The sequence below is a fragment of the Strix uralensis genome, chromosome 8, assembly GCF_047716275.1.
Source record: "Strix uralensis isolate ZFMK-TIS-50842 chromosome 8, bStrUra1, whole genome shotgun sequence".
Taxonomy (NCBI): Eukaryota; Metazoa; Chordata; class Aves; order Strigiformes; family Strigidae; genus Strix; species Strix uralensis.
Window position 1 is genome coordinate 29,405,266 of NC_133979.1, and position 16,759 is coordinate 29,422,024.

The 16,759-nt window shown below is 53.6% G+C and overlaps 1 protein-coding gene across 2 annotated transcripts in view; it reads left to right on the forward strand.

Annotated features, from left to right (window-relative positions):
• The window catches only part of LMX1A (LIM homeobox transcription factor 1 alpha), a 44,657-nt gene extending 28,259 nt beyond the window's left edge, over positions 1-16,398 (forward strand). For both annotated transcript variants that reach the window (XM_074877257.1, XM_074877256.1), the window contains exons 3-8: positions 8,351-8,583; positions 13,496-13,665; positions 13,818-13,895; positions 14,006-14,075; positions 14,211-14,381; positions 14,614-16,398. In XM_074877257.1, coding sequence (XP_074733358.1) covers positions 8,351-8,583; positions 13,496-13,665; positions 13,818-13,895; positions 14,006-14,075; positions 14,211-14,381; positions 14,614-14,774 — 883 coding nt within the window. In that variant the 3' untranslated portion in view covers positions 14,775-16,398. The remainder of the gene's footprint in view (positions 1-8,350; positions 8,584-13,495; positions 13,666-13,817; positions 13,896-14,005; positions 14,076-14,210; positions 14,382-14,613) is intronic.
• Positions 16,399-16,759: the final 361 nt, after the last annotated feature.

Genomic DNA, 16,759 nt, shown 5'->3' on the forward strand with positions numbered 1-16,759 from the left:
CCCCCAAAAGCCAAGTGAGCCTGTGATGCCCTGGGCAGTTGGGGAATTGGGTTGTCCTGAGTGTGAGGTTGGACCTGTGGGACCAGGCTGGGTGTGAACTCAGTCCCCTGGATTTGCCTGATGCCTTTTTGAACCTGTTGGTACAAGGTGGATGTAAATTTATGGCATCACTGGAGGTCCCCAGCCCTTCCTTTCAAGCTGCTCAGGGCTGGGACCAGTCGAGTTCTGGGTATCCCCAAGAAAGGAGATATCACAACTTCTCCACTTGATCTGAATGCTCCTTCTTTTCCTTTTTTTTTTTTTTTTTTGTAGCCGTCCTTTTGAAATTCAGAATGGAAAATACAAATATTTTAAATTTTGTTTTTTTTTTCTATTTTCATTTTCCATCACAAAAGACTCAGAGGCAAATATAATGACTTGCAAGAGGGGGTACCCTAAGCTGGAACAGAACGAAAATTATTCCTTCCCCCATGGTGGTACAGCACGTTGAAAAACCAGCGAGTGTGTAAAATCCCCAGGGGGGTAGGAAAACCAGCCTGCAGGATTTTTCAGCCAGGATTTCTGTTTCTTCGAAAGTGAAAAAAAAAAAAAGGTTTCAAGAACATCCCATTTTTATCTGCAAAATGAATGACACAAACAGCATTTCCTTCTCTTCTAGTTATTCCTGCTCTGCTTACAAAGCCAGCCAAATCGGGGTGGTGGTGGCGATGGCACATCCTCTTGCTCCTGGTGACTTTGCTTTTCCATCATTTGCCTCCCCATTAATCTCAGTACAAACAAAGGCTCTGAAGAGACAAGCTGAAAAGCTCCTGGGGGTACGTTTAAATCAGTCCTTTCTAATAATGTCTGTCGACCTCTCTGTGGAAGCACTGCTCCCCAAGGAAAGGACACGGAGCCGCGGCAGCGTGCTGAAATATGGTGGGGTGTAATTAATTCTGACCTCTGGCTCCCGCTCACTCACTCTCAATATTAAATTTGACTAGTGATATTGTGGTTTTTCAATTATCCTTGTTTTCTGGGGGGCACGGGGCAGGGAGGGGGTCGCTGCTCGAAATTCAGCTTGGTGGGAGATGCATCGGCTGGGATGCAGAACTGCTGTGCTGGATGGGATCGATCCTTGGGTTGTCTCCATTGGGATGGTGTTTGGACTTGGATGCAGTGCCATCACCTTCCCAGCATGTTCCTCATCACTGGTGTCCTCTGCCATGGTACCAGGCTCCAGGAGGGATCGTGGGACCTGCTTAGATGCTTCTGTCAGAGCAGGAACTCGTTTAGGGATGCTCCTGCAGGACACCCATGAATGAACCCCCAGTTTAACACCTCCAAAGTCTCTGGGGTCCCTGGATGGGGCTGTCCCCCTCCTCCATGCCCTGGCCATCCCTGACAGCGGCTCTCCCTTTGAAAGCAAGCAGTGCTTGGCAGCAGCTGCCACTGTGACAGGCTCTCCGAGGCCGGGAAGTGTGCAGGGCTGGGATGCACAGCAGAGTGGGATGCTGGATGGGGAAGGACCACTGGGTTTGGACCCTGAGAGCTGGATTAGATGAAGAAAGGTGAAAAGCAGGGGTCTCAGGCTTCACCTCCCCTCATCACTTTCCCTGGCCTTTCGGACCACACAGCTACCAGCCAACTGCTCAGGGGTGGATTTGCAAGAGGCCAAGGGTTGGCTTTTTGGAATCACCATCCCCAGTTGCCAGCAGCAGCTTGGCTAGACCCTGGGGAGAGCTTGCACCCCGGGGCCATGGAGGCAAGCTCGCATCAGCCCCTGGGATGAAATAAGCCCATTTTAGCCTGGTTGCCATGTCCTCTCGAAGTGTCAGAAAACGCATTCAGGCAGCAGGAATGAGAAGGGCTCGAGCCAGGGGGGAGGGAGGAGAAGGGAAATTAAAAAAAAAAAAAAAAAGGAAAACGCCACTTGCTGCAAAGCGAGTGAATTCTCCAATAAACCCGAATCTGCTGAGAATACATTTTACAAACATGCAGCGAAGTTGGCCGCTTTTGTTTGGGCGTTTGTTAAGCATTAACTAAAGAATGCCATGGTCCAGCCTGCTCGGTGTGAAACCTAATTCTCCCCCTTTCTGGAGCCATGGCATGGAGTGCTCAATTTTTTTCTCTCTGTAGGACTGCAGTCTTCTGGTACTCCAGCCAAAAAACACTCATATTTTAGCAAGCTTAGCCCCGGCCCCGTTGCCAGGCAGTAAAGCGAACACTTGTCCGCCTCGGGGGGAGGGAGCTGGGAGACGGGGAAGGGTCAGGAGAACAGTGCTGGGGAAAACATCCCTCGTCTGTCCCACTAGAGAGCTTTCCGAGGGCTTGGGGTGTGCAGGGAGGGAAGGCGAGAGTGGCTGTGGGTGCTTTCCTCTGTCAGCCTGGGAGCTCGGAGACCCAGGGAGGGTTTGGAGGTCTCCAGGATCGGTGGTGCTGGGTTGCCCTCTCAATCGCTCTCCCCATCCCCAGGACATGCCAGCCTGCCTTCCGCAGCGCTGAGATGGACTCAGCCCTTTCGTAGTTGCTCCCACGGCCTCGGCACCTCTCCTGTTGGGATTGAGGGTCCAGGTGGTCCCCCCATGGCTGTGGCTGGGGGATGCCCTCACAGGCACCACGCGCAGGGGGTGCATCCATGACCCTTCCTTCCTGGCAGCGGCCCATGCTCCACAGGGGCCAGAGAAGGGGACAAGGTGACATGAGCCCAGCAGCAGCAGGACTCCTTCCCAAGCCATGGGTGCAGGGTTGGCATTTTTCCACTGCCAGCCCGTTGAGGACCCGGTGCTGCCGTCCCCTCTTCCAACGAGTGACAGTGAGTGAGAAGATGACTCAGAGCCAAGACAACTCAATCCGGCGTCCTCGCTCCCCACGGAGCCCTGTGGCTTGCCACCGGCACCCGCTGCCAGCCTCCTCCCACGCCCCTCACACTGTGCGTGGCCATCAGCTCATCCCCATGCCAAGGTCATGGCTCCGTGACAGCTTTGCTTTCCAGAGGTGTCGGTTGTGGATGGCTGTGAGCATGGCCAGGCTGGAGCTTCCTGCACCTCTGATGGGTCAGTCAGGGTCTGCTCAGTCTCCTCCTGGGCCATGGTGAGAGCAGGAGATGAGTTGGTCAGGTCTCTGCACCGGAGTGCTGGAAAACCCAGCATGCCTGTGGATGCATCTGCTATGGGCAGCCCTGGCAGGGAGGTGCCTGGCAGGGCAGCTGCCTGCACCACTTCATGGGGACCAGTGCCAATGGTGCCCACCCCAGCCCTCATCACTCAGGGGCTGCCCCTGCCCCTCTCACCACATCCCGCAGCCAGGCTGGCACGGGCAGGGAGAACATCCCTCTGCCCAGCAGAGCTGCCTTGCCTTACCTGCTGCCTGAACCAAGCCTCTGCGTGGCGTTTGAGATTTGTCCGTCAGTATTTAATATCGGCGTCCCTGACCCGCCGCCCCCCGGGGAAGCTCTGAAGGGCCGTGTTTGTATGCGGCGCACGCAGACAGACAGCAGCCGGGAAGCGCCCGTCAATCACGGCCCCTTTCAGGCTGTCACCTCAAAATAAAGGAAGAAAGAGGGGGTGGTGGCTCCGATGGGAAACTGGGGCTACCCGTGCCGCTCCCCCTCCATCGGTGCCCTGGGGACGGGGTGTGCTGCCCCAGAGGTGGCTTCGGCCACGTGTTGAAATTTCTAGGTTTCGGTGATGCTGCGCAGTTGGGAAACCCCAAAGCAGAGATCTGGGATGGCCTTCTCGAGGAAGAGGTATTGCGTGGAAAAGTGAGACCGTGTCCCAGGGGAAGGGGCGATGTCTCTAATGCTGCTAGCTCACTTGGGGGTCTTCCAGCAGAAATGTTGCACTTTTGGAAATGGCAAAATATTTTGTTCCAAGTTTTTCTTGAAGCACACCACCACCACCTTTCTGTTTCAAAACTGCAGATTCTCATTTCAAAAGGGACCTGAATTTTTTTTTTTTTAAAAGATTTTAATGCAGATTAATCAATACAGGAGCAGGGATGTTTTTAAGATCAGAAACAAAAAGTTATGTGTTGTGATAAAAATTGCTTGCATCACCATATTTTGGTCCAATTCTTCCTAAGTTGAGTGGGTTTGTTTTTATTTACAAATATTCACTGTCAGTGCTTTGATAAAGGTTTTACTGAGTCGCCCGTGGCAGGCTGGGTTTCCACCGAGCATCACAGGGCTGAGCGAGTGACCCTGTCTGGGTGCCCTGTGCCTGTTATCTTTGTATGTGGTTAAACAAACCCAAAGTCTGCCAGCCAGGCCTGATTTAGCTTTTGAAGCCGAGGCTATGGAGGGAAAAAAAAAATCTACTGAGAAGTAAAGCCCACAGAGTCCCTAGGATGGCAGAAATGAAGGCGCTCCTGTTGCAATTTAGGGGTTGGTAATTTGTTCTTGGTTTAAAACTAGTTGAAGTCCCTGGGCAGAGCCCGTCCTTCTCTTCTGTGCAGCCTCCTGTAGAGAAAAATGTAATTTCAGAGTCCCCTTTGCAACTGCAGGGAGGCCCAAAGAGGTAGAGAGGGGAGAAAAAAAATGGCATTTTCTCTGTAGCCTGCTACCTGCAGCAGGAGGGAGCTAGGTGCAGAGCTGAAGATCCCAGAGGTGGAGGACAACATCTCTGGATCCAGGCTAGTGTGTCTTGCTCAGGCAAAAAACGTTAAACTAATTGCTAGATCTGGTGCTGGAAGAAAATTTTCCTTCTGCCCCATCTTAGGCTGACCAGGGGTGTTTCAGTTGGGTAACCCATGCAGGGGTTAGCCGTGCTGGAGTTATCCTATGTGGGGTTATTCCTGCGTGGGATTATCCATGCAGGGGGTTATCCATGTGTGGGGTTATCTGGGGGGGGGGGGGGGGGGGGGGTTATCTGTGCATGCTCTTCCTCCCCAGGAAGAGGAGCTGGTACCGGTGAGGGCTTGTCCAGGGCTGTAGAGATCTGGGACACCAGTGATGCCCTTTGCTCTCTCCCCATTACTACCTGTGGTAGGCTGCAGTTTTTATGCCCATGACCTTTTAGTGCCTAAGATCTGGGTTTATTGTAGGTTTATAAGAAGCTTTTTACAGTGTCATACCGTGGAAGAGGTTTTATGGGGATTTCTCTGCATCTCACGTTGCCCAGGGAGGGGGGAGTCCTGCACTGGGCAGTGAAAGATGCCTGGTCTGTCTGGCATCCCTCAGTGGGAGCTGTTGGGGACTCAGCAGTTTGGAAATAAAGTCATTTATTCAGCCACCTAAGTACAGCTTTAAGTGTCTAATATTAGGCAGCCATTTACCTAAATCTCACACCTTCCTGTTTTGCAACACACTTCGGGCTTAGAAACATCTATCGCTCAGTTGGTGCTGCTGTGCCTAATTGGCAAAGGTTTATGGCTCTCTGATCAGTGCCCTGGAAATAGAGATTTTGGGCACATTCATTTGTGAAGATTAGATAGCAGTAACGTAATAGTTTATCAATATTTTATTACTGAGAGCAGTTAGTAATCCCCACAGGTAGGGCTTAAACTTAATTTAAACGGGATGAGAATGTGTTACCAGATGAATACAAATTGCCTCCACTTTTACATAAAAGAGACATAATTAAAGACAAAATTACTACAGAAATATTAACACAAGCCTCCGTTTCTCAGAGCTGGAACAAGAAAAAAAAATGAGCTTTCAGAAGGGATGCTTTCAAGGGAACATACATCCCACTTATCCCAGGACAGTCCCAGGGATGTTGGAAATACATACATCTTAGAGACAGACAGTTGTGTATAAACCTGGGAAATTAAAGTTGAATGTACAAAAATAAAAGCCACTAATGGCATTATCTAGAATTATAAACTCCCTAACCTCCACCTTTTGTTTGATGATTTTTCACTTTCTGTAGCAACAATAGTGTTTTATAAAAGCTTCATAACACCTCTTTCCTACTTCTTGTGGGATGCTACCATTTGCTGAGCATGCCCAGGATTTGTCTGGCATGGGGAGAGTGATGCACCCCATCCCTGGGCTTGCCGCCACCATTTTGGGAAAAGCTGGGAGGGAGCGGGCATAACCCACATGCTGGCATGAAGCATCCGTGAGAGGACCCCAAGGTGGGAGGGAGCCGATGCCAATAAAGCGGGGTACGTTTGGTGGCCCTGTTCCCAACCCTTTGAACCCTTGACACCCAGCACCAAAGGCTGGTGGGCACTGCTGGCAGCTGTTGCACACATCTGGTGGGCAGCTGTTTGCTCGGTGCTCACCAGCCGCGGCACGGGGCACTGGGAGGTGATGCTCTGTGGCTGACCCTGCCTGTCAGCGCAGGGAGGCAGGCACTATCTTCTGCTCCTGCAGATATCTGCCCCCCTCGCACCGGTGGGACACACTGCCTGGCCCAGGCTCGCTGGCTCCACGCAGGCAAGCTCTTGTCTCTGATGAGACAGGCACAGATGCGACCAGCTGCTGCCGACTCTCCTGGGCTCGCTGCCTGTGCGGCAGAGCCTGCCTGTGCCCCTCCGGCGGTTCGCACAGCTGACCGTCTTGTTTATCAGCTATTGGGCAGCTAAAGCAGTGAAATGAAAAAGTGAAATGAAGCCTGGCTGGGATTTCACGGGAGCAGAGGCTGCGCGTGGGCTGCAGCAAGATGCATGTCCCTTTGCTGCTGGGGAGCTTTTGTTCGGCAGCATCTCTGGCGTTACGGGTGCCTTCACCTTGGGAGCTACCTCTGAGGCACAAAGACACGTGTGTGCCTTGCTCTGCCCCCTTTCTCCTTGTTTTATGGGCTATCGAACTCATCACAAGAACATTTTTGAGTTATTCCCATTTTCTGATGGTATAGCTGTGAGGGTTTTGCCTGCATCTGATCCTCTCCTTGTTTGAATGGGACTGACTCAGCGCTTATCATTTCCTATGTGTTTTTTTTGTAAGAGCCAGAAAAGGAGAAAGGATTGAAAGGCTGAAGGGCTGCCCTTCCCCTCCCCAGCCAGCCATCACCAGCCCCACAGCCCTCCAGCCCCTCAGATCTCCCCCGGGGATGGCACCTCGGATGGGGACTGTGGAGGTGGGAGCTGTCTGTGGCCAGTGGAAGGCTGGATGCAGCGCTCCCCATGCGGCGGGTCCCTGGGGCATCCCCAGGCCAGGACACGGGCAATGCTCAGAGATAACCTCTGCAGGATGTGTGCTGACTTATGACTTCTCTTTCTGGGACAAAGTCATCAAGACAGGGGAATAATAATGTCCAGTTCCCACAGATATTTAGGACGAGGCTGGGTAAACAGTGGTTTTTTTTCTTTATGGGGCCCAAGCCAAAAAAACAGATATCTGGGGGTGGCGAAAAGGTTCTGTTTTGGTACCTTCAAACATCTCTGCTGTGGAAACATCCCTTTCACTTAAAACATCCAGCCCAGGGTTTAGCTCCAGGTCCCTCCAAGTCCTCTCAAGCCAACACTGATGCTGCCACCTCCACTCTGCTCACCTCAGTTTCCCCAACTGTAAATCGTTGATCATGCTACTGAGCTTCCCAATAAGGACATTTAAAGTCAGAGAAAGAAAATCTCTATTTCAACCCAAAGTGTTATGCTGTCATTATTATTATTGGCTTTTAAGTATAAAGCCAGTGTGTTGAAACCTGGGAACTGTACAATTAGGGATGTCTCAAACACTGTCACATCAATGTCAGGGAACAAGCTGAGCTTTTTCTTTTCCTTTTAACACATCAAGTCTTCAGTCTGTCACCAGCCTTAACTGAAAACTTGCTGCCATGGAGATTTTTATGATATATTAGACATTCCTGATGTGTTTGCAAGCAGGAACAGGGCTGTTCCAGTGACCCAGGCCAGAGAGACAGGGAGGTTTGTGGGTGACCGACAGCATGGATGCTTTCTGCAGGTGCTTGTTGAGAGGCACGGATGAGCTCACTGGCCCCATTGCCGTCTCTAGCATCTCCTTATGTCTAGGCGTAAGCTGGAGGCAGGTGGACATGTAGACTTGGCATGGTAAAACTCATGTAGAGGTGATGCATCCCACATCTTGTAGTGGTAGCTGGACTGTCGGGTTTGACACCTGTTTGCTTTTCCCTCGGAGCGTCTGGACATTGAGGTCTTCATCCTTTGACAGCATTCATGGTGAGCACCTGGTAACACGTCAACCAAAAATGCCAAAGTTGACCCAAAGACAGCATCCCCCATTGGCACATGCAGCACAGTGCTGTGTCACCGTGGGGTGCCAACACCATTGTGCCCAGCCCCTCAATGCAATCAAAGCACCAACGGGGTGACACAGCATTCCTGTACCAATGGCCACCCCCCCACCACTGTCCCTGTCCGTTGTTCCCAGCACTGTGCCACCTGCTGGGTGCAGCCGCTGTGTTGCTGGCCGTCCCAGCAGGATCTCCTCTTGCTCCCCCAGGCTCTTCGCGGTGAAGTGTGCCGGGTGCCTGGAGGCCATCGCGCCCAGCGAGCTGGTGATGCGCGCCCAGAAGAGCGTCTACCACCTGCGCTGCTTCTGCTGCTGCGTCTGCGAGCGGCGCCTGCAGAAGGGCGACGAGTTTGTGCTGAAGGAGGGGCAGCTCCTCTGTAAGGGCGACTACGAGAAGGAGCGGGAGCTGCTGAGCTTGGTGAGCCCGGCTCTGTCGGATTCTGGTAAGGGGCCGCCCGCGCCCGGCGTCTCCCTGGCTGGTTCCGCTCCGAGGCCCCTGTGAGCGCGGTGGGGTCTGGAGGCAAGGTTTGGGCTCGCTGCCCTGAACCTCTGCCCCATGGTCTGAAGGGAGAAGCTCTATAAGCACTGTTGTGTCCTTCAGCCGGACTCTCTCCCACCTCGGTGGCAAAGGTGTGAGCAGGGACCTCGGCAGCGGAGGGGTTGCAGGGCTGGAGGATGCTCTGGGGACTATCACATCTCATGAGGCTTGTTTCTGTAAGGGTTTGTGCTCCTGGCCTGTGCCAGGCACCAGCACCCCATCCCGAGGGGTATACAGCATCCCCAGGTGCGGGAAGGAGAGTCGTGCTGGCCGAAGGTGACATCTCCGACCTCCTCACCTGGAGAAATGGATGAGCTGCGCCTGGTATAAATGCACTGTAAATGAGAGTTTTCTTCCTAAAGAAAAATCACAGTCCCAAGCATCCCACTGATTTCCTTGGGGTAAACCTTCTGTGTCTCTCCCCTGTGCCTCACCATCCCTTCCCAGGAGTCTGGAAAGGCTGAGTGCAAGAAGTGAGCTGCTTCTGCTCTAGCCAGACTTTTTAATACTGAGGGGAAACTGAGGCACAGAGCTAAAACATGAGCTGGCAGCGGGGAGCCTGCAAATCTTGTGTTCCCAGTGGCTTCCCAGTCAGTCGATGGCTGGAGCCAGACTGCAGAGCCAGTGTGGTGACACTGCGGGGACACTGCAGAGCCAAGGGGGTCTGCAGGAGAAGTGGCACCGTGGCTGGAGGCGGGTAGGGCGCTGTCATCCTGCTCCAGCCAGGGTGTCACTGCCGGGTTAGGTTGCCCAGAGCATCAGATCAGCATTAAAGTATGTATCTACAGTCAATGCAAATCAAATCTGAATGTTTCCCAGGAAGACAAATTTAGTGAGAAAGCCCAGCAACAGGGGCCGGGGGGTTGGAAATGATCTGCTAGCAGGGATCCTCATATTAACACTGTCCCTGCAGAGCCCTGCTCCTTGTGAGTCTGCGTGTCCCCACACTGTGTGCCTGGGTTGCTTGGCTCCTCTTAAAAACCATCACTGGGGGAAAATCCTGCTTTGTGGAGGGAAGGATTTATCTTCGAAATGCCATGCTCCGGAAAGCACTGCTAGCAAGCTGGGGGGGAGCCTGTCTTTTCCCTTCTAGGGCAAAGCACTGGATTTAGAAAAATATAGAAATGAGCATTATGAGCCCGTTCAGGAGGGGGTTATTAAGGTGTGAAGCAGGGCAGGTCATGGACACAGCAAAGCCCCGTGCTCACCGCCAGGCATAGGCAACGCTGCAGCTGCGAGAAGGTGCGTGGGGGCACAGGGGTGGTTTTGGTGTGTATGGAGCAAAAATTGCCCAAAGCCTGTGTTTCTCTTTAATATCATGCTCCTCTGCAGCGAGAGCCCAGCTGCTTTGCAGCGTTGCCTGCAGCTGGCTCTGTTCAAGCTCTGCAACCCTGCTCTCTCGAAAGGAAAAAATCCTCCCCCCAAATAACGGTGATGGTGTTTAAAAAATAAAGAGTGAGGCCATGGGAGGAGGTGGCTGAAGGGAGCCGGTGAGTGATGGTCCAGCACTGGAGGAGCTGGAGAGGCAGGAAAGCAGCAGGATCTGGCATGCTGGCTCTGGCTCTTGCCTTAGCCCTGGGAAAGTCCTTAATTGATTGAAGAATTATTATTTTTTCCTTCTGGGATGTGCAAACTCTCAGTTAAAATAGGAACCAATGAGAAGACGTCATGCAGGAAAATAAGTGAATTGGCCACAACACTTTGGGTTTATTCCTAGTGGGGGAAAAGGGCAGTTTGGGAAAGGTTGGGGAGCTTTTCCTCCCCAGCGACTCATCGGCCTGTGGTCCAGCCCTGCTTCCAGGGGCCCCGGCCAAACCAAGAGCTTCAACTAGCAAAAACCTCCAGGGGAAATACTTATTTCAGTGGAAACTCCAGCTGAGATGCGAGAGATGCAAAGGGCCAGTGTGGAAGTCAGAAGAGCATGGCAACCCCTTGGCTGGTCGGAAACTCAAGCCGAAGCCCCCAGCATCCCCTGGCAGCCCCTGGCTGGGGGGTCCCGGCCCTTCCTGTCTCCCTGCAGACCCCATAGCTTAGCCCCATTGCCGTCCCTGCCTGGTTTTGGTGGCCACCATCAGTTTGTCTCAGGATGTGGTGTGGCTCTAGGGACTGTGGCACGGCAGGGGCCAGCCCAGGTGCACATCCCACCTGGATGTTCAGCATGACGTGGCTTTGCCCCCTCCTGCTGCATCCACCCCGGGGACCCCACTGCCACAATGGGGGATGCAGAGGGTTGTCCCTGCTCTGGCACCAGTCCCGGATGCCCTTCACCAGCAGCATGCGATGTGCTTGTCCAGCCTCTCCCCTGTCTCCCCCTTCACTGCTTTGAAGCCCCCTGCCCTCCCTTCCCCCAGCCGCTGTGCACCAAAGGCCACTTTATGAGAAAGCACAGATAAAAAGCGAGCCATATGTTGTCTGTAATCTCCCAAACCCTCGCTTCAATTACTGCCTCCCCCGAGCCTCCGCCGCCCAGCCTAAGTAAACAAGCCCCTCTGAAAGAGGACCCCACTTTCCAATTAAAAGCGTCCTAACATTTCTCCTCTCCCTAAATCCTCACGAGCGAGGAATGTCCTGGCCCCGGCGGCAGGATGCGGGCTCAGCGGGTCGGACCGAGGGCACGTCGCACAATATCTATTGCCTCAGCCCCTTCCCAGGTGACGTCAGGGGCAGCCCCAGACACTCATTAATTTCTCCCCCCTCTTCAGTGGGGAAAGGCTTGAAAGGGAGAGTTAATTAAAAGTAATACCCCGCCAAATCCGGCTTCGCTTTTCCTTCTTTCCCTTTGACACTGGAAGGGATTTGGGGAGCAGGTGTTGTGGGGGGAGGGCTCGGGGGGGCTACTCTGAGTGGGTTTTCCCCCTTGGCATGGGTTTTGAGCATCACTTGCTTGATGGAGTCCATGAGCCTCTGGCTCCCCCCCTGCCAGGTTCTGGACTGGAGGAGATTGGGGCGCTCAACTCGTGTTAGGGTGCAAAGGGGTTCAGGCACTGAAATGTCTCCATTGGTTGACATTCCTCCTCCCAATATTTGTAAGAATCCCTACCCTTCCATCAAAATTAAACTCCTTTAGGTTTCAGGAGAGCAGGCAGCTCGGCAGAGCAGAGACCTTGCTTGTGCTGGCTCTGAGAAGGAGGTAGCAGCCGGCTGCTGCTCAGCCCCATTAGCCATCAGAGACTCCACACCCTGGCAGTCCCCAGCACTGGGGCTCTCAGACCTACTGCATTACTACCTCCCTCACATTGGGACATTCAAGAAAACAGCAGTTTGTCTTTCCCGTTGCTGCTGCTGCCATGGGCATGCCATGGATGTGCCATGAGCAAGCAAGGCGCTTGCAGCAGCAGCAAGGCTCTGACTCCTGGGGGCCAGCACCCAGCTCTGGGCTCTTTGGGGACTGCCAGCATGAAGATCTCTCCCTGTCCCAGTCATTGCCACAGGGAAGGTCTCCATATTGACTGATGAGCCCAGGAGAGAGCCCAGCAGCATGGAAGGATGAGGTAACTGGTACTCAAGAGCATCCTCACTCCCCTGGGATCGTTGCCTCCCCTCTCCCCGGAGATCTGCTTCTCTCTTTCCTCATTCCCAACTGGGCTTCTGTTGGATTTACACTTTTCTGATGTGTGTGATCCATGATTAGCTCTTGCCATGGGATACGACCTGACCTGCTTTAGCCATGAACTCTGGGCCAAGCTCACAACCCCATCTCCTGGAGATGCGGCAGCCCCGGGACAGGACTTGAGCCAAGCACAGCCTTGTAACCTGTGTCTGTATCAGACCAACACCTCAGCTCTGTTATCGATTCCCAAACGGATGGTGGAGGAGCTTTCCGGAAGAGGCTGTAAGTGATTTACGGCTCGTGAGAGGGAAGGACCTGTGCTGTCAAACCTGCATTACAGCCCTCCCACACCGGCTGAGCCAGCGAGGTCATTGACACGGTGGCAATGCAGTAAATGAGGAGGGCTGGTAGGAGGGCTGGTAGGAGGCAGGGAAGCGCTGCCTGCTTTCCTGGAGTAGCTCGTGCCAAAGGCCCTGCGGCCCTGAGCAGTGGAGACCAGCGGAGAGATATACACCAGTGCCTGGGAACGCATCGGAGCAGCACATTGCAGCGAGTACCTGAGGGGTGAAGTTTGAAGCAGCCTGGGCTTCTGTCCAGGGAGATTTAAAACTCCATGGAAGGGGAGAAATATAGGCAAAGAGGTGCCCCTTATATTTGTGATTAAAAGTCTGTGCTCTAAATTGAGTTGACTTCCATGGTGGGGCAAATCAGGAGGGGTTTGTGATGTCTTGGCTAATGTGTTGCCCTCTCTGAGCATCTCTACTCACCCTGCACCTTGATCTCCCCCAGACTGGGCTGTCTAGGGAGAGGGACCAGATGCCTGGTCACCAGCTGGGCTGGGGGACAGTCCCAGGGGCACAGCAGTCCTCAATGGCTGCTGTCCCCTCTCATGGATGCAATCTGTGTGTCTCTGTCCAGATGTGTCCCCAGCTGTGGTCTGACAGAAAATCACTGTGGAGCAAGCAGGGATTTGGGTCTGATGTCCCAGGGTTTCACATTGCAGCTGCTCAGACTGTTGGGGAAGAGAAGAACCAGAAAACACATCTGCTGGCTGAGCAACCCCAAACTAGGAGCCACAGCAGCTCTCCCCCTCTCTGAGGTGCCATGGAGCAGCCAGCCCCAAACCTCAGTTCCTCTTGCACATTCACAAGAAGATCCCCACCAACACCAGCTTGTATTAAGTCCCCCAGATTATTTTGGACATGCTGGAAAATGATGTGCACTGCCCGCTGTCTGTAAAGGACCTGCTTTTTTTTTCCCCTCTTAGGCAAAAGTGATGATGAGGATAGCATCTGCAAAATGGGCCAAGCCTCGGGGAAGGGCGCTGAGGACGGGAAGGATCACAAGCGGCCCAAGAGACCCCGGACGATCCTGACCACACAGCAGCGGAGGGCGTTCAAGGCATCGTTTGAGGTCTCCTCCAAGCCCTGCAGGAAGGTATGGGGAGAAGGGCCCATGCACAGCCACCTCCAGCCCCCGGTAATGTCTTGGATGCTGGGCAAGGACTTGCCCCGGCTGCTCTGTCCCCTCCTAAAGTCCCCCTGAAAAGCTGAGTGGGCTGAGTTTCTGCTGTCATTCTTCTCTCCAAGGTGCGGGAGACGCTGGCGGCTGAGACGGGGCTGAGCGTCCGTGTGGTGCAGGTCTGGTTCCAGAACCAGCGAGCAAAGGTGGGTATGAGGGGTAGCTCCCCAACAGCAGCCAGTGCCGGGGCTGCCCTCCCTCCTCGCTTTGGCTGGAGGATAATTTCACCCCGTTTTTTCCCCTTCTTCTCACCCAGATGAAGAAGCTCGCCAGGAGGCAGCAGCAGCAGCAGCAGGATCAGCAAAACACACAGCGCCTGAGCTCAGGTACCCTGCTCGCACCCAGCTCTCCCTGCACTCAGGGTCCCCCTATTTCCCAGCCCTCTCTGGGCTTCCCAAAGGAGTTGGGCCCCCCAAAAAGCAGCAGCCCCACTGCGCCAATGACTTGCTCCTCTCTTCCAGCCCAGACAAATGGTGGTGGCAGTGCGGGGCTGGAGGGGATGCTGAACCCCTACACCACTCTGCCCCCACCCCAGCAGCTGCTGGGCATGGAGCAAAGCGTCTACGGCTCTGACCCCTTCCGGCAAGGGCTCACCCCACCGCAGATGCCCGGAGACCACATGCACCCCTATGGTAAGGCTCTGGGGTTTGCCTCTTGCCTTCTCTCCTTCGAAGAGATGCTGCGCTGTGGTGGGAGGCTGTGTGGTGGGGGCGTGTGTGGGGGGGTGCAGCTATTTCTGGGAAGGTGGCAGTCCCCTCACCCCTAAATCCTTACACTGCAAAGGCTGGGGGTACTGGGCACTGTCAAGATTTCAGAGGAGAAAGTAGTCTCTGAAACCCTTCTGCTGCTTCCCTGCTTCCAAAGGTGCTGAGCCCCTCTTCCACGACTTGGATAGCGATGATACCTCACTGAGCAACCTGGGTGACTGCTTCCTCGCCACAGCGGACGCGGGGCCGCTCCAGGCACGAGTGGGGAACCCCATCGACCACCTCTACTCCATGCAGAATTCTTACTTCACCTCCTGAGCAAGGCGTGGTCCCCGGCACAGGGCAGCCGATGCCGCCGCGCTGCCCCAGGAGGGGCTGCAGAGCCCCCGGGGTTGGGAGGGAGAGGGAAGCGACACTGCTGGGATGCTGTCAAACAATGTGTTGTAGCTTGGGTTTCCCAAGGAGCGAGTTAAGTTATGGGTTGCATAGTTTCATGTTTCTCTTAGGAGCCTAGGATTAGGTACAGGAGTGGTTTTTGCAGCTGGCTGGTGGATTTTCAAATTTCAAACGGGGAACCAAATTTCTCGTTTTGGCAGGGGGAAAGGCAGGGGGAGGAGGAAACCCTTCCCATGGGAGCATCCTGGTGCCATATCCCCTTAGCGCTGCCTTCGGCTGGGAGCAGCAGAAAGAGCAAATTGCTGATCTTCATAGAGGGAGCCCACAGCATCAGCCAGGCTTTGAAATTTGAAAAGCTGACAATGCTTTGGGGAAACACGGGGAAAATTTCACTGCGGGGTTTTCCCTCTGTTCCCTCAACCAGCTTGAGTGCTTGCTGTTTAAACACAGGGATTTTTAAGATAGATGTTCCCATGCAAATATAGAAAGCTAGAAACCCCTAACATCGTCCCCGAGGACGGGGCTGTGTGTGTGTATGTGTGTGTGTGGGCACGCACGTGTGTGTGTGCAGAGCCGTGTGGCTGTGGGTGATATACTGCACAGCCACACCTGCCAGATTGTATCAACAAAGTTTATTTCTAAGTCTATCAGAAATTTACTGTACAGCAAAAGTAACTTTATTTTCAGCGTGAACCATATTTAAGGAAATACTCAATGCACTTAAGTTATAAGATGAAATAATTTACTTTTTATAAACGTTATGTTTAGGTTGCAAAAGCCCAGTGGCAGGGAAGGAACATCAGTTCATTTCAGGCGATAGGTTTGGGTTTCGGGGTTGGTTATTTTTGGTGCTCTCAGGTTGCCCCACTGATTTTGAGGTGCAGTTGAAACCCAAAGCAGGGCTGGCTCCAGGGACCTGCTCCTCTGCCAGCAGATCGATGTGGGCAGCACGGTAGCCAGGTCCTGTCCCCACTGCTGGACATGTCCAGGAGCTTGGTGCAGGGTGGGCAACGCTGCTGGAGCTGGTGGACATCCCGGCCCATCGGAGCTCAGCCATGCTTCTCTGCATCACCTCTCTCCTTCCCATGGCAGGACCCAGCCTGCCAGCGACCCTGTCCTGTACCCTCAAATATGGGTGCTAGACCAGCGTGAACTGCTGTCCTGGCTCTGGAAAACACTGCAGCCCGTATCGCCACCCCTCGGGCAAAGGAGAAAGGAGGGAGAGCCCTGCATTTCCCACCCCGTGCTCGGGTTCATCCCTGCAGGAGCCGTGGGAACCTGGGGAAAGTTCTCCTTAGGGTCGAGCCTTCAGCTGACCCTCACCTCATCCCCACACTCTTGTTTTCATGCGTTGTGTCCTTTTGTGCTGCTGTTCACAAATGATGTAAACAACAACCTGTAAAGACATGCAAGTGACTGTGAGGCTGAAAACACTGGCTCATCGCCACCGTACGATCTGACACTGAATGTAGCGGGGTCTGGAGATGACTGACCTGGTGGGAGATGCTGACGTGCTGTCAGAAATCGCGTACCAAGATGAAATTAAAAAGACAAAAAAATCTCTGAAAAAAAAAAAAGCCTGGTCTTTTCTTGCATGGGGTGTCCCCTTGACTCGGAGAGGGAAAGGTTTGAATCATCTCCAAAGTCATCAAGGTGTTGGGTATAGTGAGACTGCAGGGGAAGCTTCTGCTCCTTGGGTTTTTGATATCAAATATTCTCTGGTCTGGGACTACAATGGCCCTTGAGGGTCCTCCGTGGCCAACGGACAGAGATTGGTGGATCTCTAAGGTGACACATCTATCTCTGGCTCCCACCTGAGGTGGCAGTGAGGGACTTGCTGGGGATCTGCAGGACTGGCTCAGCAGTGAACATCCAACTTATAGACATCTGTAGGCAGCAGAGATGAT